The following is a 23815-nucleotide window of genomic DNA, read 5'->3' on the forward strand; positions in this document are numbered from 1 at the left end:
AACCTCAGAATCAAAGAGATCTGGCATCCTCTCTCCACCAGAATCTAGGCAGTGTCCCCAAAATAAGTAGTGCATGGAAGCAAGTCCCCATTAGGGAAGGCATGTGAACTCTCTCCTCACCCACATGCCTCTCCAGGTGCCACTACACAATACAAGGCTGGAGAGGTAGAGGATCAGTCAGTGGGCTATGTGGGTGTTGATTCAACCACACCAGAGGGTTCACAAATATCCGAAAGTCCTACCTCCCATAGTATTACCACTGCTTCCACAAAGGAGAGTTATAGATGTAGGTGACTCTTTTCTGAAAGGAACAGAGGATCCAGTCTGAAGGGCAGACCCTTCTCAGGGAAGTCTGTTGCCTCACAGGAACCTGGATTAGGGATATCACTGGGAAACTCCCAAGCCTAGTGAGATCCTTGGCTTATGAGCCCCTACAGCTCTTCCAGGCGGGTGGTGAAGAAGCTGTAACACATAGTGCAAGGGCAGTTAAGAGACTTTAGGGCCCTAGGAGGGTTAGTGAAGAAATCTGGGGCACAGGTTACCTTTTCCTCCCAGTAGTGGGCAGAAACACTGGAAGGGACAGGCAAATCCATTCCATTAATACATGGCGCTGTGACTAGCGTGTCAGAATGTTGGGTTCTTTCAGAATGGGTTAGCCGATGTGGCACCAGGCACGCTAGCACCCAGTGGGAGCCACCTTCCCCAAACCGGAAGCAGGGTCCTTGGCCAGGAACTAGTGGGACTCATTGATAGGGCTTTAAACTAGATGGGAATGGGGAGGAGGAAGAAATAAGGCTTGTCTGTGATAAACAGAGGATCAACTGGCTGGGGGCCCCTGAAGTGGTAGAAACCAGCAGGGAACCTCCCAGTCACTCTATCCTGCATCCTGACTGGCCAGGGGTTAAGCTTTTGGCACTGTTGTATTCAAAGTGAGCACTTGCTTGCTTGAAATGATGCACCAGATGCTGAGAAGTGAAGGCCAGAAGTTATTCAGCTTTGCCCAAACTTACAGCTTAGAAAACAAGTTGCTTCCTCACAGTGTCCCTTTGTGTGCAAAGCAACAAATGCACTTCACTGGGAGTCCTCTGGTTCCTGAGCTAATTTTGTATCACAGGTGCAAATTAATTTTAATTGCCAAAATGAACAGCTGAGAGGTCAGCCTGCTCCATATCTGGTCCTGAGCCATGCAGAGGGAAGGCTGTGTGCAGTGCTAAGAGTGCTAATTGTCAATAGCCCTCACTATTTTGCTGGGTTAGTTTTAATCCTCTTTTGCCAGTTGAGACTATTGAAGTGTGGCAGCTCAGCTTTTTTTCCTCCTTTCCTGTAAACAAATAACAAAGGCTGCACAGTTCTGTTACCTCACTGAAGCTGTTAGTTGCAGTCATGAAAAATTCTGGTGCAGATGTTAAGGTGGGATTGCATTTCTAATGTCCAGTATATTTCCTTACAGCATGGTGCAACAGTTCTGTTACATGGGCTTCCCAATCTTGCTCTGAACTACTTTGCCTTCCTTCTTGGTGGGAGCAGGTGTGATGCTTTGAAGAGGCAGGGCCTGATCTTTAATGGGCTGTTAGATTTTGGAAATGCAAAAAGTGGTGGTTCTTTTGCCATGAGCATGCTTTCCAGAGTAGATCTACTGCCTGCAGGTTAAAAATGGCTGAAACCTACCTTTGCAGTAATGCTCTGGTTTTGAAATGCATTTTCAGGCATTTAGCATGAGCACTTGCAAGGGGTGAGCTCGCAGCTGAAATTGTTACGTACAGCAAAGTTTGCCTGGTGTGAAACTTAAAGTATCTGTGCAAAGCTCTGGAGGGCTGCAGGTGGAGACAGGGATCTTGGCTTGACCCTGCCTCTGCCTGCAGTTCTGCATGCAGTTCCAGTACTGCCCTTGGTGTGGAGATGGTAGCAACCACACAACCTAAAGAGGGAGAACTTTGAATATGTTTGAAGGGACTGTATACACTGAAACGCAGGTACTGCTGCTCCCCATAGGCTAACAGTTAATGTGAAGCATTCCAGGAAAAAAACAGTGCGACTCTGGATTAATTTTCAAGCAGTTATAGCAAGCTCTTTTGGTAAGGCTAAGGAATTTGGCTTCTTTTACAGAGGTTTCTCATTCATAAATGAGCTCTTCTTTTTCATGGCAGTGGTGGTGGATGTCTGTGTGCATGGCCCAGCAGCTGTTCTCAGGGAGGAGAGATAGGTGTGGGGAGCCAGTAGCCAGTTTTTACCTTCTGTTACAGAGTGAAGGGGTAGTAAAGGCTCTATGAGAAGTACTCTAAAATGCAAGCAAGGAGAACTGGCTGCAGCTCAGGTGTTGATAGGTTTCTGGGTTCTCTGCTAATGCTGGTATGTTGTTGCTGGTGGGAGGTCATTCAGTAGCAAACCTGGGAGAAGACCGTACTGAAGGATTGCATTCCCCACCACAACAAGGGCATAGTATCTTGTTAATTCAACTGCAATTTAGACAAGGTAGTTGAAACTACCATTAGTTGAAGCCAGCCCTTTCTGGGATGATTGCTCACTTAAATATCAAAGCAAAGTGTCTCTAGGCAACTGTGGTCTCATGTAAAATTTTAGTTTGCTCTTACGAGTAAAGATTTCTTTTCTCAGTGCAGTCAGAAAGGAAAGCTTCACTCTCTGCTTAAATAACAAGGCTGCTGTGGGTTGGGTGTAAGGGTTTGTTTGTTTACAGAGCTTTCCTATGTAATGGTGGGAGAAGACTGTAATGAAGAAACACTGCAGTGAGCAGCGTCTCCCCCTGCCCTCAAAGGAAGCCTGCACAGGGAGGATGCTAATTCAAGCTGGCCAGATACAGTCTTCTCTTGCTCCCTTCAGAGTGACTGCTCACCCAAGCAAGAGGAGGCTACTCTCCTTAAACTTCAGAAAGGAGGTATGCTCAGAGCTATTATTGTTTAAAATGGCAGTAGACTGAGCTACCACAAAAAGACTGGATTTCTCCAAGCCCCCTCCTGAGAGCAAGTTCAAGTTCTTTTCTGAAGTTACCTGCGGAAAACACAACACTTCAAGCAGCAGCAAAATCATGTTTGGGACACAATTTACAAATTACTCTATTTAAAACTTTAATTTGTGATATTAATGACTGCAAAACACTTAGAATGACATTTGTTAAAGGCACATTTCATTTTAATGCATAGTGTACCATTCTAAAATATCCTAATTTCCTTACAAAGTGCTTGAGCAGCCACATACAGATAAAGTATAGCAAAATATATTTACAATCTAGGGTTTAAAATCTTAAATCTGCCTAAAAATAGTTTTAAAACTACAGAGATAAAATTAGTGCTTTCTTTCAGCTTAACTGGGTGAACATACCCTGCCCTCTAATTTTTTTTCTTGGTTTTTTTAAATTTTTAGTGATTTACTTAGATTTAAAAAAAAAAAAAAAGAGGATTTCTGTACAAGATGTAGTTACAAAAAAAGGTATTTTTGAGGATACTTTCGTTAAGTGTTAAGCACCCTGTTAGATGCTCATATATATATATATATTTGGGAACCAAAAAGGGTGAGCTGACTGTACCTCAAAAGTACTGGTTTCAGCTAGAGACAGGAATATGATGTTTCTTACTGATTACAATCTGAACATGGGCGATGCTGAAGAGTTGACTCACCCTGCCAAACATGATGTGTAGGGCTTCCTGGTTCCAGTGCCGCGGGGAGGAGGGGTACGTGCCTGATTTAGACCTATTAACCCTTCTGGTTTTGAACCCCTAAGCCTCTCCCCTGCCTGACCCCGCATCCAGCAACATGATTTCGAACAACCACCTCGGTTCTGCGTGAGAGGTTCACATTTCTACTTCGAGTGAATAAAAGTTTAGATTTCACTGGAGTGCTGATTCTCACTGTCTTAGCCCATGAACAACAAACACCTGCCTAGGATGAACCTGTGAGATGAGATCAGCTCTGAACAGTGCTAGAGCTAAGGACCACGTGGGAAATTTATTCTCCAAGAATCAGTGTTTGCCCAAAGAACACCAGATGCCAAAACCAGGGCTCGGTTCACAAGCGTGCACAGTGTCTGGTCTGTGTTATTTCTCAGCTTTTGAGGTACAGCTTTTAGTGTTAAGGGGTTTATAAAATATACACTGTTTTTATCAAAAATATTTATACATTCTGTTACAACATATTGCTTTTACCCTCAGTAACTGCCAATCTAAGGTCTGAATTCAGTGGCCTTTCTGCATACAAATATTTTTTTCCCACTCAGAGCTCTACGTTGTTCACGTGGCCACGGAGCGAAGTGAATGAAATGGTATCATTAAATTACTTGCCTGGACATACGAATACATTACAGCTTCCAGCTAGACATGTTCACAGCATGTATACAGTGAAAATCCCTATGTCTTCTAAAAGTGATATGGTACTGTACAGCAGGTACAGGATGATCTAGGTGGTTACATAGACTGGTTAACTTATCTGTCCACTTGGTGAGTGGGAAAGGCATGAGTCTGAGTACAGAAGTGGATGGGCCTGGGAAATGCTTTGCTCTGGGTAGTTAGACTGAGCAACATCCTTGTTACATTCTCCATACTGACCAGGGTTTTAAGCCATGCTTAGAAAGCTTGAAGGCAAAACTGTTTGGCAAGTGGCTTTGGTAAACGTTCTGGATTTTTCTTCGGCATGGAAGCACTTACGCTGTTGTTATCTCAAAGGCAAGGTGTTGAACGTTTCTCCTAATAAATACCATAGAAAATTTACAAAACAAGGCATATCTGTTCTCAATACCATTATTTTAAGAAGATAAAAGTGTACATAGAAATGTGTAGTTTTGTAGACTGCACAAGGTAATCTTTAACTGAAATCATTTGCCTTCTCCAGCTAGAGCCATGTTCTGTGTCATGAGTAACCCAACCTTCTATTGCAGTGTGGCTGAGTAGAGACAAGCAGTTACCTAGCTCAAAGTCTGCTTTTCCCACTTAAGGCAGATCTGTGACAAAGTGATGTTTATCTGCTGTAGAGGAGTGAGAGAATCAGTACAGATCCACGTGTGCCTGTGTGGGAAGCTTAATACAGCCTGGGTTCACCAGCTCAGCGTAAGAGCTCCATAGACCTGTGTTCCAGTGCTCAGTTAAAAAAACAATATACAAAGAGGCCACTCTTCACAAGAGTGTTAAAACAGTACTTGAAGGATGTTCGTGTGATTTAAAAATCCAGAAGCTACAGGTGGCACAGAGAGCAATTGAAGGGTCGGTATCCTTCTGAGAGAGGCATTCTTGGGAGCCCGTCAGCTGGGGTTTCACAGTGTCTAGAAGTTAACACCAATCAGCAATGTAATCAAAATCTCTGAACATTTCCTGCTCTTCTTCTGAAAGTATCCTTGGTTCCCGAGGTGGAGTGAGGATAGGTGCTTCAGACGTAAATTCGTCATCAAAATTGCTAACATCTTCTCGTCCTCTAATGGTGGGTACAAAAGGAGGCTTCACTTTCTTGGCCAGTAAAGCATTCCAATCTATTAGCTGTAAAAGAAACCAGCTGACAGTTAGTTTCCTGTCTATGGCTCCTGAGTGTCCTTAGTAGTACTGGTTTGTACTCACCCTGAAGAAGTGATGCTTCTTCACATCTTCAGCATCTTTTTCTCCAGCTCCAAGACGTCGGTCTGGATTTCTTCGTAGCAGCTGACAAAACAGGCAAGATCTCAGCGCAAAAATTCAGGGGTAGGGGGAGGATGAGTGCTACTGCATAAGAACCAAGTTGAAGATCAGATGGACACTGAAACTGCCTGACCTATAGAAAATTCTTGGTCCTCTGGATGCACATAGCTAGAGACAGCAGTGCCCTTTTGGATGTCTGAATCTGTTAGTACAATTCCAGCAGCAGCCCAGCTATGAACATAAGAAGAGACTAACTGGTCTCACTGCAGACCTGTGATACCAAGTCCTGGTACCTAAGGTGATTTGTGGGGCAGGTGTTCAGCTGGAGAGGATACAGGATTTACATAAGCTAGTGTTGCTTGCTTGGCTCAGAAGAGAGACCACTCTGCTGTTGCCTGTGCCCAACTACTTCACAGGAGTTACCACGAGAGGGCTGACTGCTGCTTTCCACAGTCAAATAAAAGGGTTTTCCAGTTAACACCAAAAGCATTAGATGCTTGCACTTGTGAATCACGGTGCTGTGAGCAGAACCCTGGTCCAGGCAGAGTGCACAGCATCAGGGTGGGCCAATAGATTCATGCTGCAGCCATCAAAACATAATGTCTCCTATGTGGTGTAAGAATTTGCTCAGATGGGAGCAGTGCAAACACACCTACAACTAGTAAACTGCAGGCACAAAGTTAAGGGTGCACATACTCTGGGTGCAATGTAGCAGTTCCCTGTGGATGTTGGCATGGTAATTTTCCACAGTAAAAACACCTTCCCCAGGTACTGCCTTACAACTGTATTTTCTTCTCTCTTGAGACAAACACTCTCTGGGAATAAGCAATCCTTTTAAACCACACAGTGTTTCTGACATCACTTAAATACTGATGCCATAGTAGTTACTGCCACATGCTTTAACTCATGCTGCAGCATGGTGCTGAATTGGCTGCTAGACTAATATTCAGTGTCAGACCATCTACGTGGAGATGCTGATTCCAAAGGCTTTGAATCACCTCCAGTTGATGCCATTCTATTGACTGATAAGCTGCTAACTCAGACAGGTTCAAGCATCTTGTTTAGATAAGCAGAGGCCTTACACCAAGGATAGCACTAATGACAATCAAGAACAAAGTCAGCTGTTTTTTGCCAAGAATGGGACTGCAGGAGCCTTGTATATGGTGTTCCCTGCCCCAACTGGAATGAAACCAGAATGATGTAGAAGTCTTTGAATTGAAATATTCATGTGACAATGTAAATCTACCAGATAGATCAATGCAGCAATGTTCTGCTTGGCAAAGAGGGCAGAGCTCCTCTGGTTAGATACAACTAGGAAACATAGTTCAGGGAGAAAATAGAGCCTCTAGTGCTTTATGTTTTAAAAGGAAAACTTGCTCCTAAATGAAATGGAATGGCACTGATGACTGTTTTCATTTAAGGTGATTGGCAGCATGGTGCAGCAGAAATGAAGCAAGTCTGAAATTTAATTGTAGAAAAAAAACCCCAACCCCAAGCGTGAGTTCTGAAAGTATTTTGTTCCTCACAAAAGTAATGAATTTCATTAAAGCTGGAAAGGAAGCAGGATAAGAGGGAATACTGTAATATTATGTTCTCACCCGTCTCATTATGGAGATGGCTTCTGTAGACAGAAATCGTGGATATCTTACTTCATCATTTACAATACTGTCAAACACCTCTTCTTCATCATCTCCAGGGAAGGGAGACTAGTGAAAGTAATGAAAAAATATGGTTAAACAGGCTTTGGAATCACACAGGCAGTCTGGAACTCGGCACCCTGAGAAGTCTTCCTTTGCACACAAACTCTTCCATCAGGAAGAGTGAAAAGTAAGGCAAGTTGGTATTTTCCCTTCATTCTTACTGAGGGACTATGCTTTAAAAATGTGCTTTTACAAGTAGAGACAAACACCTCAAACTGGGATCTCCTTTAAACTCTGACATAAGATATACAGGGAATGTGGAAAGTATCTGTCAAGTCATCTTTAGGAGAGCTGCCACTCACAAGTAACATGGTCTAGACTAATTAGTAATTAGTTTTTGTAGTGTCTTGAGCATGTTATAGCTCAGGGGTTTTCAGACTGTTTGAAGGTGGCCTGATGGATACCAGGAACACCCTACAAGCTTTTTATCCTTCTTTACCTGAGAGGAAGTGGAAGAAAGGTGAATGATCTACTATATACTATTTTGTGTTCATGTAAATACTGAAGTCCCAGAACCACAAAGTGAGCCAATCTCTGGTTTTCATTTAGTTTTTGGCATGCAAGCCATCCCTCTGCTACTTGGGAGATGCTGGAACAGAATGGACCAGGGAGAAAGCAATGGACACAAATAATTGCTCCATAGGAATTTACTTATACCAGCTCATTTCCATGAACTGAGGTGTTCTGTTTAATGCAGCTGTAGCTCACATGGTAAACATCATTGTGTTTGGCATAATCTTCCTCTGCTATCTAGTTTTATGTATTAAAGGAGTTTATCTTCTCCCCAAAAGCATTTGAAAGCAGAAGACTGCTATAGCTGTATGCATCCAAACTTGACCATAACAGATGTGTGCTGGAAACTGAGCTCCCCAAAACCAGATGTGCTGTGTTCTTGCTTACTGGCACTGATACTTATGTGCCATTACTGTAATTTGAGGCAGAATGATGTAAGTAAAAAAACCAACCCACAAACCAAACAAAAATCTAGAGGTTAAGTCTTGGAGCAGCTACAACTCATTCAGTTCCACAACTGCTGATGGTGATTCAAGCTCACAGCACGACTTACCGACCTCTACAGCATCACAGGAGCTAGTGTCAGGTAAGTAACTGCTCCATTCTAAACATTCTTTCTTGATGAAAGCCATGAAGATGTTCACTCAATCCAGGCAGGCCTATACCTACTGTATCCTCAAATATTGATGCAACTGTGACAGGTAGGGCATTCTAAATATTGACAGGCTGCTATTGTGAACTTTGTAACCTTTTGAACATATATTGATATCATGACTTGTATTTTACTGGAACTTACCTCACCCACAAGCATCTCATAGATAAGTACACCAAGACCCCACCAGTCTACAGCTCTTGTATAGGAAGTTTCTGTCAGCACCTCTGGAGCCAGAAATTCTGGTGTGCCACAGAACGTGCTTGTTCTGTCTCCAAATCCCATTCCTGAGAAGTTACAATTACAGTTAGTGAAAAGCAAGCAGTATTTTTTTGCCACTCTACAACCCGGTCTCACAACAGACAAAACCTCCCTCTAGGGCAACTTCAGCTGGTATTCTAGTTCCAAGGCCTGTCCTGAAACTCAGGCCAATGCGGTAAAACATTCCCCTACTCTTCTTTCCGATGTCTGTTTTCCATGTGTGCCCCAGTGTCACTTTTTCTGTCCTTAGCTACGTGCAATGGTCCACATTAAGCTTCCAGTAACACCTGTCACTCAAGTTACCTTTGCTTGGAAAGCCACAATCTTATGCTCTTATTTCTGCTTGCTAGTGGTGCACAAGTCAAACATGCCTACCATGGATACTTCTGCAGTGGCAAAACAGTTAAGTGAAATGTGGAATGTAGTGAAACAGCTTTGATCAAAATAAGCCCTGTGCAAAATGGGCAGAGTTTGGGACATAAGCACCACAAGGACTGATGTGACAGAAGTGGAGGTGTTGCAGAAAGCTCAAGAAATTAATTTATTGTAGTAAGTAAACCAAAGAGCTTTCCTTGTCCTCGTTTCCTGTTGTCATTTGTGGAACTTGTTTGTAGCTAAAGTCACAAAACTTGCCCTAGGATATTAAAGACGACAGTAATGTTTGAACACCAACTGAATTCCCTCTAAGGCTATCAACCAGAAAAAGGTATAGTGGACAGACTATAGAAATTGGAGAAGGAAATGGACCCTTCCTAATCTTATGCCCCAACTGGGGGGGTATTTCAGTTGCTACTGCTATTTTATGTCCTACTTGAAAGGTTGTTGCCAGTAATGAGATGCTTGAAAGTAAATTTCTAACATCTAAGCTTTCCTTTTGACATGTCTCCATTTTAGCTATTAGCATACTTTGCATGTCATTTCTGTATAGAAGTGTGATTATTTCAGTGTTAAAAAACCAGATAATGCCTTTGTAAAAAAGCAAGAGTGACTCATGGATAATGGTACTTGATTTAGTTGTTCCGAATGAGGAACACCTAATGCTTGTTCTGCTTGTTGGAAAATGCAGCTTAATAAGCACAGGTATGATGAACTAAGAATCAGGTGATGCTCACAACCTAAAAACCCCAAAAGGCTATGCTCAGATGCTTCTCTTACTTCCTTCTATCTCTGTACTTGTACAATCAGAGATGGATTTTTTCACTCAAATGATGCAGGGTAAGTACACACTGTACTTGTTTGGCAGTTTAGAAGTCTCAAGGAACAGTCAAGAGTAAGACTATGGAATTGCCCTAGAAAGACAACTCAAGGGCCATTACCTTCTTTGCAAAGACCAAAGTCGGCAATTTTCACGAAGCCTTCTGTGTCCAGCAATAAGTTATCCAACTTCAGATCCCTAAATGAACAATTGAGAAAAACAGTGCATCACTGATGTTTCCTAGTACTGTTCAGAAGAGCTGAAATTCATCTGTTGGAAATGATTCAGGGACTACTTACCTATACACTATTTTGTGTTCATGTAAATACTGAAGTCCCAGAACCACACATGCAGCGTAGAATCTGTTGAAAAAGCGAAGATTTCAATGGCTGTTAGTCTGTCTTTGCAGAATGTGAAGTCCATGATTGCTGATCTTTTTATCAATCACCTCCTGAAGAGTACAGATCTTTTCTTTCCTCAGGTATAGATTAGTTTTATACAAGGTCAGAATTTTGAAGACAGATGGCAAGAACACTTAAACTTGCAGCTTTCAAGCTGTAGTATGTTCACCTGCCCTGGAGGGTAAGTTTTCTGTAGTGTCCACTGCCATGACATTGAAAGAGTTCTAGGGTTATTTTTTTAATCCTTGTCTGCCATTTTAACTTTTCATTAAGCTTTTTAATTTAATCTTAAATAAAATTAAGAGCATTCTACACATTACATCATTGTATGTCATTTTGAATTCAGCCTAGGTTTGGGCACATTAAACCTGCATGTGTCTCTGTCTCTTTCTGACACAAAAAGAATCTGTTGGAGTCTCTGACTTTTAAAAACTTGAACAGTATTTATTAAAATGACAGAATGCAGAGGCATGTGGTGATAAATGTCTTCGTTCTCAGCCACCAAAAAAATGCCCTTCACTGAATGCCACCAAAAGGGATGGATACTCACACTGCTCTTGGTTCAGAGAAGACATCGGTATGAATGTGCATCATCAGATCCCCGCCAGCAGCGTATTCCATTACAAAGCAAACGTGATCTTTGGTTTGGAAACAAGCAAAGAGGTTCACCAGGAAGGGATGTCTTACACTATTCACAGTTTCAAATATTCGCTTTTCACACATCAAGCTGCAAACAAGAAAGTCATTAAAAATTTAAAGATGAATCCTGAACCATCATTTTTCAACTCTCAGAAGCTATGGGTAATTTATACATTATGTTTCCCCCTCTGTTCCTCAGGATAAGTTAAGAACATTTTGTTTCAAGAGAGAAGCAGCATTCACAAACCAAAGAAGGAAACCTAGCAGTCCATGAGAATTCTACCCTGTCAATTTTCCTCCCAAATATTCAGACCTGCATTAAGGATGCTGCATCGATACCTTGCAATATCAGCTTCAATCCTCTTATGCATCATATACAATTAAAATAAAAGGTGGAAAAGCAGTAACAATATTACAGACAACTATCTGTAGTAATGGCAGGTTACCTCTCTTGAGGCCAACTGGTGAATTTGTATCTTAAGTGAATACAGTCACCATTAAACAGCCAGTAAAGGACCTTTTTACAGGAAAACCACACAGTTTTGTAACTGCCACTTCACTTCCAAGCAAAGTAAAATCTGAGTTTGGGGCCAAAAAAAGATTAAACCCCAACAACAGTGGAGTATACACAGGACTTAAAGGAAAATATGATGGACAAAGTACAACAGTAAGTTACAGGTTGAGAAATACCATCGTAGATGTTTCTGAGAGCAAAGAAAACAGTCACTGCCCTCCTGAAATGCAATGTAAGTCTACAGAGTAATTAGAACAAATAATTGCATGAGAACTTAAAGGAAAAGCAGGACCAGCTTTAAGTCAGAACTCTAGTACAGGCACACTAAGAAGGGCACTAAGCCAAATTATTGTTCTTGGGCTACACTGCTCCCTTCTTGCCCCAGAAGAAAGACACTGTCTGCAGCAGCCAGCTAAGGAGGCAGATGACAACTTGTTTTGCTCTTTCAGTGAATTTTACTACTGCTTGGTAAAGCTTACAGTTGTGCAGAAAGCAAGCACAACAGATCTATGGAATCTGTGCATTATATTTTATAGACTGACCTGTCTACTTCATCACGAGCGACAATATCTCCTTTCTTTAAGGCTTTAATAGCAAACATCTCGTTTGTGTTTTTGTACTCTGCCAACAGCACCTGAAACAGAAGATAAGCGATTCATCTAAGAGCTACATCTACTTCTTGACGCAGCCTTGACATTTGACACGCTCTTCAGACATTTACCTTTCCAAAATGTCCTCTGCCCAGTACAGCACAACATCGGAAATCCTTCAAACTGAACTGAAATCTTTGTTGTGATCTATGTGAAAAACAAACAAACAACAAAGCAAAATCAAAACCCACAGTAAAAAAAATCTTGGTAGTTTAAGAAATATTACTCAGATCAACAGCAAAACCACTGCATTTTTACCTTCTATCTTCAGACTCTCGGGTGTTGCTGTATTTTACGTCTGAATGGGGACTATCGTGCTCACAAATTATTTCAGGCTGGAGTTTTGGGACAATGCTATTTCTGCCATTTTCAAAATCAAAAGTTGTTACTTCATCCTGTGAAGAAAAAGTCTGAGACATTAAAACTGATTGCAAAGGCAAATGAATGCAGAAAGTTGACTACAAGCACGTGAAGTTCTTAACACAAGAATTATCGAAGGTAAAATGGATAATTTGAGATGATAACAGATAAGCAAAGCTTTTAACCTGTTGCTTCAATCATTCTGCTCTTTGTTAATAAAGCCATTTTTTCCTGAATGGTCTAATGATTTTGTGGTTTTGTTTCTTTCTGTGGTGAAACCAATGACACGGAGAATTAAACATACCAACCATGGAAACAGTTTCCCACCACTGAGACAATTGTGTATGTGTAAGTTAAGAGAGCATATGCTGAAAAATAAGGCGAGAAATCCATCATAAAGATACAAACATTACAAGCTTGTTAAACTGTATAGCCTGAAAGTTACTTGCCTGAGATGGTATGTCAGGAGCCTTTATCTCTGAGGAAGATTCAGATATCTCCCCAAGGGAAGATGCACGGGGTGGAGCTGGTGGAGGCTCAGGTTCATGTTCAAAGTCCAATTTGGCTACAGGAGAGTCGCTGACAATAAAAATAACTCCTCAGTGCGTAGCAGAGACTATTTTAATAGTATGAAAACCAATTTAAAACTGCACATTATGTAGATTTCTCCTAAAGCAAGTCTTGTGTGTGCAGATCTGTTCAAAATTAAAACACTGAAAGGTCTGTACTGCTGCAGAATAAACATTATGTGCACTGAGGCATAAGCAGCTCACCGTTACAGTTGCTCTTAAAAGTGCTGAAAACCTGTAGATATCACCTACCTGGCTGGCAGCGTGAGCTCAGGAATGTGTGCATCAACCACTGGCCCAGTAGCAGTCACTGATGCTTGAGGGCTGAAGGTGCCAGAATGATTTACTGTAGGAATAGCTCTTCTTACCAGCCTTCCCCAAGTGGCAATATTAATATTCATTTGAGGAGCTCTGAGAAATGTTTTGCCTGTGGATATTGTGGGGAAAAAAATAAAATAGAGTGCAAGTAATTTCCTTACTTATTACCAAAAGCTATAATTAAACAATAATCATATTAATCAATTTATAGTTTATGAAGAACAAACTCTACTGGTCATATTCCTAAGCAATTCTTGATTATTCACTCTTAAATGCTAATGCATATTAAGGAATTCTAAAGCAAAGCAGTTCTAACTGCAATGCCAAATCCTTCATTATCAACAGCTTTATTCATAGGCAAATAACTAGGTCTGCATAGAAAATGTCAACAGATTTGTGCCATTTATAAGCTTTGTATGTTTATATTAAACAGTCACCTTGCTGTTTTGAAAAAATTTTCTTCTGCCTCTGGAGTTTTGGTCTTCTTTCAATAACTGGATTAAAAAATGTAACCTGCAGTTCAAATAATATGTGTTACAATTCAAGTTTCAGAACAAAAGACATTCTTACAAGCTCACGGAAAACTTCTTAACGTTATTCTGCAATACAACACTCGCATGTCGGCTCAAGTGCTTCAAAGAAACACCCTTACCTCTGCGAACAGAGTGCCCTGTGGTTCAAGATAGAGACACATGCCATGACGTTGGTTATCCAGGAAATCTTCCAGCCTCAGAAACTTGACTGCACACAAAGATCTCCAGTCACGCCAATACACTGAGATTTCTAATTCACGTGACTACGACCAGAAGCACACACACAGGAAATGACTTATTAGTATTGTTCTGCAAGAGTTACCTCTGCACAATAATAAGATCTGTCAGCTTAAGGTTCAAGATGCAGAGCTGTTAAAAAGAGTGCCAGGGCTACCTAGCTGCTGAGCAAACTCTCCCTAGGATGGTGGTTGTGTTTTGCTTCAGCTCTGATGTGATCACCAGTGTCCAAATAAAAGTGTTCAAGTGTAGAACTCCCTTAAGGGGAGAGTCACAGTCAACAGCCTTTTTGAGTCAAGCAACAGTGCTAGTTCAAGCTATTTTAGCTAAAGCTCTGACAATTTGTTACCTGTTCAGAAACCTCAGCTTTACTAGTTTACCATGTTACTCACAACCATCAACTGTATTATTTCAGCTGCATAGCGACATTTTAGTACCCACATACAAGTCATGATGCAGACTTTTATGTATCTCTAGAAATACATACAGGTTTTATAACATGGTTGTGAAGAAGGGCCAAAATCTTTAACAAGAGCTGTTGCTATGCTCTGCCAGTGGAGAGTCTTACATACTTGTTAGAAATGTGAAGAATCCTGCAATACCATTTAACAGCAGCATTTTATGTCACTAAGTTCAGTGAGTGCCGTTTAATTCTAGGACAATGCATCAATTTACTGTCTTTAAGTGATAGCTGTAGGTTTTAAAAGAAACCAGAGTTAAGAAGAAGCAGCAGATTAAAAACCAACCAACCAAACAAAAAAAGGGATGGAGTTTGGGATGTGCATTCCAAATATGGAAGGATGCATTGTTCTGCCCAGCAGAAGGACCTTTTCCAGCACCAAAAAGCATCTATTAGCAAGTTCTTAACTAGTGAAGATGACAGATACCGTCTGGTAGGAGCAGCCACTTTGACTATTTCTAGTCTTGATATGAGAATAATGAAGGCCTTAGTACTCCACAGTTGCCACTGCTGTTCTCACTACTCCTAAGCAGAACTTGAATTTCTCTACCCACAGGTCTAAAACTGCTTCCTTCCTAGATAGACGGAATCTAGTCTGGGGCTCAGGAGGGTGGGGCTCCGTGGGGAGAGAGCAAAAACAGGAAGGTGGCTTTTTGTGTGTGTGTGTGTGTGTGTGTGTTCTCATTTGTTTTAAATACATGCTGGAGATGACATTTAGTCTCCTAAAATGTAATTATTTTTTTTTCAGTTTATTTCAAATATTGATGGGGAAAAAAAGCAAGAATCCTTGTACCTTAAAATTCTATGACTATCAGGTATCTAAAAAGCAAATACTTGATTAAACCTATATAACATTAAATTCCCTTCAAAAGGTGGCAGGAAAGAAATATTTAATTATATAATTTTGATATGTGCATCTGCCAAGTCACATTTAAAGTTCTAGGAAAAAACCAGTTAATTTATTTACTGTTGTTGAAAGAACTGATCAGCTTCACATGAGAACACACAGAAGCACTGTAAAAGTTCTAGGAAATAGCTTTACCAAATTAGCCAAATTGTATCTGATATTACAATTTTTTGACAAATAATGAGAAGAGGACCCTAATAAAAATGTAAGCAGGTGAAAAAAGATGGTAAGCGTTAAATCTTGGATTATTATGTCAGTTAGTAGGCCAGCAAAGGTAAAATCTCTAGAATGCCAACTGAGCATAACAGCTTAACCCCAGGGAGCTCATTCTCTTAAGGATGAGAATTCTTCCACATATGAAATTCAAACATAATCACAACAGAAAAAAACAAAAAGGAAAGAAGTAAAAGGTAACATGAAATGAATCTGCACAAGACTGCATTTTTACCCTGTCTAGTTCCAGTGTAAATTTCTGATCCCATGACTGATTTGAAATAGGTTTCCAGCTAGTCTGACCAGCCACAGTGTTATCCAGCTTCAGTACAGCACAGACTTCATCTGTAAGTAAAGCACACAAACTCAGCTTAAATCTTTAAGAGGATTTTTTCACAAACAAAAAAATCTTCAGTAAGTTGGCCTTAAAAATGTAATCTCATATTTAATTGGTTCTTATGGGCATAACAGTGCGGGTTTGTTTTTGTTTCTTTTTATCTTGAGCAGCCGATGAAGAAACACATATGGTTAAAGCTTCAAATCTAGGCAGTATTTTAAATCACAGAACACAGCATGGACATAAAAATGTAAATAAAAGATATGAATAAGAGAAGTATACTGAACTGGACAAGTCATCAGTTTTCAGAAGGTTCCTACTGCTCCCAGTTTTACTTTTACTGGTTCTCATGAAAGTTGATCTGGCTTCATTTGGACTCCAACCAGGTAGCGTAATGGACGTGGTTTTTGATCGACCAGGGACATTTTCCAAAATATCTTGGCAGCCCATTAGTCTAACTTCCAGGGTACCTAGAGCAAGACAGACAATGATTTTTCAGGGATTTCTGTTCTTAAGTAAACAAAGTGAATGATTACCAATCGATTCGTGGCAATAGCTCACGCTGCGACCCCCGCACGGTATTAACATAAATATCAGATGACATTGAAAGAGAGACCCAAGACAGAAAAATACACTGCAGAAAAAAACCCCCATTAGAAGTCAAATACGTGAGACTCAAGGAGCAACAGTTCACCAAAATAGCACAAAATGTAAGTTTCTGTTCCATGTGTCAGAATTTTGTTTTCATTGCTTGAGAATCAAACTGGGTTGAAATTGTATGAAATGTCACTTTTTAAGATGAAAAATATCAAGTTTCTTATTAAAAAGATGGATCTAGCTGATGAGATAATAACAATTTCTCATGAGTTTTATATAACCAATGGATACATTGCTTTGGTAATTAAAACAAATACACTGACTATTGAGACCACAAATTTCTTTAGGATACATTCAGAGATCACATTTGCCTGCTGTGTCCTTGAAGTCAAACTTGAGTCAGTGCATAATTTAAAATCATTTAATTGTTTGACTTAACAGAATTTGGATTTATTTTAAAGCTGACACAAGAAACTTCTCTTCAAATCTTCTACTTTAATTAAATGAGGTATAGTGGCTGCTGTTCTAATATAAGAGTTTCCTCCAGCAGCACAGAAACATCCAGATACCATTCTTGTAACCATCTGTGGTAAGTTCACCTCATCCTGTACTTGATAGCATCTGTAAAACTGCAACACCACTTAACACTAACAAAATTAACCATTAGAAGTGGTGCAACCAGCCTGTTCACAATCATACTGTCTGATAGAAATGTAGCTCCTGAGAAAAATGTACTTAACTGTGAAACTTAAGAGTACTCTTTTGTAATAGAAGCTGAAGTCAGACTTGACCTAAAAATGGTCTGGCAACATTATAGGGCACAGAACAGACACCAAGAAACCAGTCTGAGAAGAAATTCCATCCTGTAGGGAACCAACAGCTCTAAGTGACCGCTAAGCATTAGGCTGTGAAGACAAAGAGATGCTATTGGCTCCTGAAACAGGTTAAAAGAATACTTAATTCCCAAACTCTGCTTAGCAATAAAATGAAGAAATGAAAAGGCAGAAAGGCTATAATTTTGTAAAAGGCATGGATGCTTATCAGAAAGTTCTGCTGATACTCTTTAAAAAGTATGACAGTAGCAGTGATCTAGTTTTCACAAAATGTTAGAGGCAGACACAAAGTCACAGTTTAAATCTAGATCAACACAAAAGCTTTGTGTAGCCAATATGAAAGTGAAACTACTAATTACTTCACAAGCACGTAGCTCTGTTTTGATAACTCCTATCAGAAACTGTTCATATGTGTCAGTAAATCACAGCTTAAGAGGAATTATTTGTCCCTATAATGTATCCTGTATTACAGGAAAAAAGCTGTTTTAAACCCAAGGCATGATACAGAATTGTGCCCACAGTCACTGGTCATTTGAGATTCCATATGAAAAGAAGTTACCCTCCACCATTCTGCAACTTTACAAGGGCTCTTGGCTGAAGTCCTGAATGCTTTTTACCCTTTGCTATTTGTCTTACTGAACCAAAATGGCAGACAAGAAAACTCACTCCATTTTACTACTGCAACTCAACAGAAGAGTTCCCCTTTTTGTTTTAATACACAACCCCACATACTTCAAAATACAATTCTGGTTTTAGTTATATGTATACAGTTAAAAAAGAACATTTGAATTACAGGTTCAAATGTTTTTGTAGTAATCTTAGTCTGTTAAAGTTGGTTTAATAGTTATGAGTAAAATGTTTTAGGAAACAAACCAAACCCCCAAACCTATCTGTACTAGTAATTCTTATTAAATGAATCTACTTATTAAGTAAATCTAGTAAACCAACATACCTCCAAGTAGTCAGGAGTATTTGTTTTTTCTGTTAAAAACACTGAGAAGCAAATATTTAAGAGCTTTGTTAAAGTATACCTCATCTCTTGAAACAGCTCCAATGAAAGACAACAATTTCAGGTGAACTATGAGAAGTTCCTAAGCCTTATATTCATGTACGAATGTACTGTTTTCTCACAGCAGGCTAAGTTTCTAAAACCAAAATAAAACCAGGAACTTTCATGTTTAATTACAAGGAAGGCAATTCACACCAATAAGGAGAGGCTTCGATATACTTCCATGCATGTTTGTCAGGATCTCCTTGTTTGGTTTAGCTATGCAATGCATGTTTTGGTAGCATAGATCTCCCCTTCTAGGAAGCCAGTCTGATCCAGTGGGTAAAACAGGGACTGGGAGAAAAGCTAGGTGCCTATCTCCAGCTCTGCCATTGACTTGTTGTATGAGAAGGGCAAGTCACTTAACCCTTTTGCATCTCAGTTTCCTCATCTGTAAAATGGGGACAATGGTGCTTACCTACCTTTTAATCTAAAGATGAATGCTAATAATAGTTAGTTCCCTAAGTGACCTAACTTGAGGCCAGAACTTGACTTTTTCCACAGGATTATAGAAGTCACGTAAATCAGAGAAACTTATCTGCATTTTTTGGGTGCACAGACACTTGGTAATTCTAAATGCCTTTGTCTAGGAAGAGAACAACAATTAAATATGTCCAGAAAGAAAGAAAGTTGGCATTAAAGACTTGTTTTAAACCATTTAACAGAATAAGCAAAGCTCCATAAATCATACCTGTTAAAGCTGCTGGCTTGGACAGTGTACTGTACTGGTTTTGAGTAGATATTACACTTTGACGAGGACTTAATGTGGGTGAAGAGACCAATGAAAGCTCCTCTATAATAATACTGCTCTTGGGATGGTTTTTAGGAAGTTCATTCAATCTCTGTTCCAGTGAATACCTCAAGAGGTCCAACTTCTGGCTTGATTCATTAAATCTTGCTTGTGCCTTTTTAAAAATGAAATAAAAAATTTGAAAGATACATTTTTTTCCCCCCCCTTGAAAGAATGTTTAAAGTATATAATCAGAAACTGTAAGGGTGTAAATTACTTCTGAAAGTGCCTTCCTGTCGGTAACTTTCCCAGATCCAAGCAATTTCATCACATTTTTTGCACCTTCTGCTACAGCATACTCTATCCTAAAATGATGCCGTAGTTCTTCCATTCGGAGCTCAAGAGGGCTTATCACAGGTTTTGCTGCAAAGAGATATAAACAAGCAATCTTCACTGAAGACCATACCCATGTTCAGTTTCTTCAGTATCAACCCTTCCCCCACATAAACAGAGGAGGACAGAAAAGAAGGAGAAAAAAACAAATTAAAAAGAGTGAAAGATGTAAATTTGGTGGTACAAAGAGAAGCTTGAAGTACATCATAAAAGCAACAGTGAAATGCTAAGCATCTGCATTTGAAGGAAGAAATCACTGATCAGGGCCTCAATCCAATAAACACACCCTACTCATTGAAGGGCTGTAATTGCCAGAAGATGCAAGAGAAAAGAGCATGTCTTCAGGGCAGTTAAGTCACAAGAGCCAAATCTCCCAGATATCTTTCAGCTGTCAAAGAGGTTTTGAGGCTTCCACATTTCTGAACCATGCTCTGTGGATTCATCTTTCAAACTACTCTTTACCTAAGTAGGTCCCCGACTGGTTTCTTATAATTCTCCTGCTTCACATGAAATCCCAGGGAATCTGGCCTCTGCCAGCACGGAGAATGCAAGAGGCCCCATACATTCATTGCCTTCTCCAAATGGTTTGAGTTAACTATTCTAATGTCCACTTCTTACAGTGTTTAGATTTCCTAAACAGAATTGGAAAGTTTCCTGGATGTGTTCCTTTCCATTTAAAGCTCTAAGAGCATTAGAAACATGAAAAGGCATTTTTAAAGCCTGTTCAAGCTTGAACATTTTTCTGTTTCTTTTGAACAAATGAAATATACAACCCATGTGCTAAGATGGTGTTAAAAAAGAAGTTAGAAGTATTGCAAGTGTAAAAGCAAACAAAGAAAATCCACCCCCACCCCGCAAAACAAAACACACACAAGTTTTTCATTATCTAGGGTATATCCAGGCCCTAATTACAAGCATCACTACACAACTTTAGTACTCAGAAATGCATATAAATAAGGTTCAAGACTTAGAGATGTACCAATATGCCCACAATTCCATAGTACACTCGCACCATTACAGCTCAAGGGTATTTATGTATCTGGTTAAGGATTTCCGAAAAAATGCATGTTTAAAACTACTTCTGAAATGCAGCGTGGGTATTTCAAGTCAGGTTGTTTAAAACCACTGATTTTTGGTTGTTTTTAAAATAGCTGTTTACTGCTCAATCTACACTAAATACCCATATAGACAGCAAAACTTCACCTCCACCTGTGCTCCCGTTAGTAATAGTCAGGTCAATCTATTTTAAGTATGACAAGCAGGCTTGGTACCTGTGTCAGGTATTCTTTTTTTTAGGATAATAAAAAGATTGTATGCTTTAAAAAAAATTTACTAGTTATTGTTAAGACAAAAGAAAGCATAAATGGAGGAAAAATGAAGATAAAGCAAAAATGGACTGCATATAGTATAAAAAAGAGAGATTGTACTTTTTTCTTCATGAAGCTCATGATATTTTGCTTCAAGTTAGATATATTTGGCTTTCAAACACACTCTCTGGGTGTGTCTGCCTAGTCTGCAATTATTTTTGGTCCATGAAGCTTTATCTAACCTTCCTATTAGAAGTTTACTACAATGCATATGGGTACATATCTACATGGCATTCTAACAATAACAATTTCTATTTCCTTTCTACTCCATCACCATTATCAAAGGCCAACTCATTGGTCTGGACTGCCTGAAGAATCTGCATCCTTATAACTTCTATTTTTGTCTTGCTGTCCTGGAGCATCTGCTGAGCTGTGGCAAGAAGTTTTCGATCCTATTAAAAGAAATGAACCAATAAGTGAAAATTGTAAACTTTCATGGAGCAAACCGAACTGAAAACTTCAAAACGCACATGCTTTAGGAACAAGAACTGAATCTGTGTGTTTCATTTGGTATAGCAAATCAACTAACTACATTAGACTATTACTGGAAATTAAGTTAGGACATAGGCATGTTCTGATTAGACTATAAGCCACTTCCACGGAAACTACATCTGTTTAAAGCTGAATATTGGAGGCACGATCTAGCAACGTTACATGTGTAAATTAATGTGTTGTCAGCTGATACTAAAGAAAGGACACTTAATAAAGTGCAAAATACCTCCAATCTCTGTGCAATGACTCAGATTTACTGCAAGTATGACAAGACCTCTATTAATAAACATATTTGTTAGCCTAAGTTCACATAAAAATCATTGTACCAATTTACATGAACTGATTTTCAATCCTGAAATTGGAAACATGAAGTCAGCCTACGTAGCACATTACAAAAAAGCCTGCAGCATGTTTTTCGGAGCAAACTGAAGCTGAAGTTTTGTGCATTAATAAATACACAACAGATGAGGGTTACTTCATTACCTATTTCATCAGCAACTCAAAGTATAATCCTTTCCATCTAGCTATACTGAGGATGCTTACAAAATAACTGAGAATACCATTTCATGGTCAAGAGTGCAGCCAGCCAGATGTTTCTCAGGTAGACCATTTTCTGTCCTCCAGCTACTGGAGTTCTGACTTACAATGGATTATCAAATGTTCTTCATGTGGAACTGTCCAAGTGCTTCTAAGGCTGCTGCATGGCTCACTCTGTATATTCTGTCAATTACCAGATAACTTAAAGGGGATCCAACTTGCAGCAGGAACAAAAGAAAACGGGGCATAAGAAAGCTTAAGGCAGTCTATTTGTCTTGTCTATGCTCTACCAATCAATCACAGTAGTCAATGTAGATGGGTATCACACTTGGTATTGCTTAAAGGGTATTTTAGTTAACTCACTTTGTAGCCACTCTATAACCTCATAAATAAGTTACTTTCCCATGGACATGGTTTATACTTCTATTTTTAATTTTATAATGTAGCTATCACTTATTTAAAAAGTTATAGAAATTCAGTTCTTCCCCTCAACACAAGAGCTGCAGCGTAGCACAGACACTAAGAGCTAGAAAAAGTGGCAGCATGAAATATACAGTGAGAAAAGTCAGCATGTTGAGAAGAGAGTTATTTACCTTTATAGAGCTCCTTGTGCCTAATGTATTACTCACTCGGATATTTTAATGCTGCCCCATGTTCTGCAGGGTAGATGAATCAATTTATACACATAAAAAGGTTCTGGTTTTATGGGGAGAAATTGTGCTCCCTCTGCATACCATAGTCTCAGAACTCAAGGGTTTTAGTATTAATTGACATTTTAGAGATACCAGTAGGTTCCTTACTTTAAGATTCTGTGGTAGCTGTTCAATTATTTAATGAATACACTGAATTTCCTAAATTATTGCCTTCTCAGATGTCAATTTTTGAAACAACTACTGCCTGTGAAGAGTATAGGATCTAAGTAGCAGATTACAAGAATAGTGTATTAAAGCTCATCCATGCATCATTCTGATCCGTAAGGATCTTATTTTTGATCTTGCTGCTCAATTGTCCCTCGTATCCTCTTACTGCAATCAATTTGTTTGCTCCGGGGCAACATCAGCCCTTCAATGTGTAGAACGGAGGTAACTCAGGATTACAGAGATATCCCCATGTTTTCAAGAGACAGAAAATCCCATCTTGAGAATCAAAATGAATGTGTTACACTCAGCAGCTCTTTTAGTGTTGGAGGCTGAATATGAAGCATTTCGGGGCATCCCCTGAGCACAGGAGAACTGACAGTGCCTGTAAAACTTGTCTGCAAAGCTGTCATGGGATCTTAGAGAATCCACACAAGTCCAAGGAAAGATGATCAATATCTCAAAAACAGTCTTCAGTCTGAATAGGTTAAGCTGAATGCTGCTGAAGCAAGTAGAGGGAAGTAGAAAGGGAAAAGCTTCCCCTGAGATGATGAGTTTTATTGCTACTAACAGACTGCTTTTTAATTTTTATGGAACAATGACCTCCCTCCATTAAATTTCGGCCTGAAAATAATACAAATTTGAAATTAGATCATATAGGTTACTTGAATACAGGTGACAAAAGCACTGGGCTTGGATTCAAACTGCAAAATCTGTGCCCCTTCTGCCCACTTCATCCTGACACTTGAGTTGGTTTTAAGCACTAATTTAAAAAAACCCAAGCACAATCACCGTGCTCAAGCCTACATTTCACACCTGCAACACGAACTCAGTACTGAGCACTAAGAATATAAAAGGAGGAATACGCACCATTCCTGTCCTGTTTGTTG

The 23815-nt window shown here is 39.6% G+C and overlaps 1 protein-coding gene across 1 annotated transcript in view; it reads right to left on the minus strand.

Annotated features, from left to right (window-relative positions):
- Positions 1 to 3400: 3400 nt before the first annotated feature.
- PKN2 (protein kinase N2) overlaps positions 3401 to 23815 on the minus strand; it is a 54363-nt gene continuing 33948 nt past the window's right edge. The window contains exons 4-22 of the mRNA XM_054165327.1: positions 21314 to 21431; positions 19557 to 19702; positions 19241 to 19454; positions 16359 to 16541; positions 15970 to 16079; positions 14037 to 14180; positions 13822 to 13897; positions 13319 to 13493; positions 12947 to 13076; positions 12396 to 12532; positions 12209 to 12284; positions 12030 to 12121; positions 10885 to 11061; positions 10233 to 10295; positions 10055 to 10131; positions 8622 to 8764; positions 7211 to 7318; positions 5556 to 5636; positions 3401 to 5477 (exon numbers count right to left, since the gene is read on the minus strand). Coding sequence (XP_054021302.1) covers positions 5274 to 5477; positions 5556 to 5636; positions 7211 to 7318; positions 8622 to 8764; positions 10055 to 10131; positions 10233 to 10295; positions 10885 to 11061; positions 12030 to 12121; positions 12209 to 12284; positions 12396 to 12532; positions 12947 to 13076; positions 13319 to 13493; positions 13822 to 13897; positions 14037 to 14180; positions 15970 to 16079; positions 16359 to 16541; positions 19241 to 19454; positions 19557 to 19702; positions 21314 to 21431 — 2454 coding nt within the window. The 3' untranslated portion in view covers positions 3401 to 5273. The remainder of the gene's footprint in view (positions 5478 to 5555; positions 5637 to 7210; positions 7319 to 8621; positions 8765 to 10054; positions 10132 to 10232; positions 10296 to 10884; positions 11062 to 12029; positions 12122 to 12208; positions 12285 to 12395; positions 12533 to 12946; positions 13077 to 13318; positions 13494 to 13821; positions 13898 to 14036; positions 14181 to 15969; positions 16080 to 16358; positions 16542 to 19240; positions 19455 to 19556; positions 19703 to 21313; positions 21432 to 23815) is intronic.

The sequence above is a fragment of the Dryobates pubescens genome, chromosome 11 (genome assembly GCF_014839835.1).
Source record: "Dryobates pubescens isolate bDryPub1 chromosome 11, bDryPub1.pri, whole genome shotgun sequence".
Classification (NCBI taxonomy): domain Eukaryota; kingdom Metazoa; phylum Chordata; class Aves; order Piciformes; family Picidae; genus Dryobates; species Dryobates pubescens.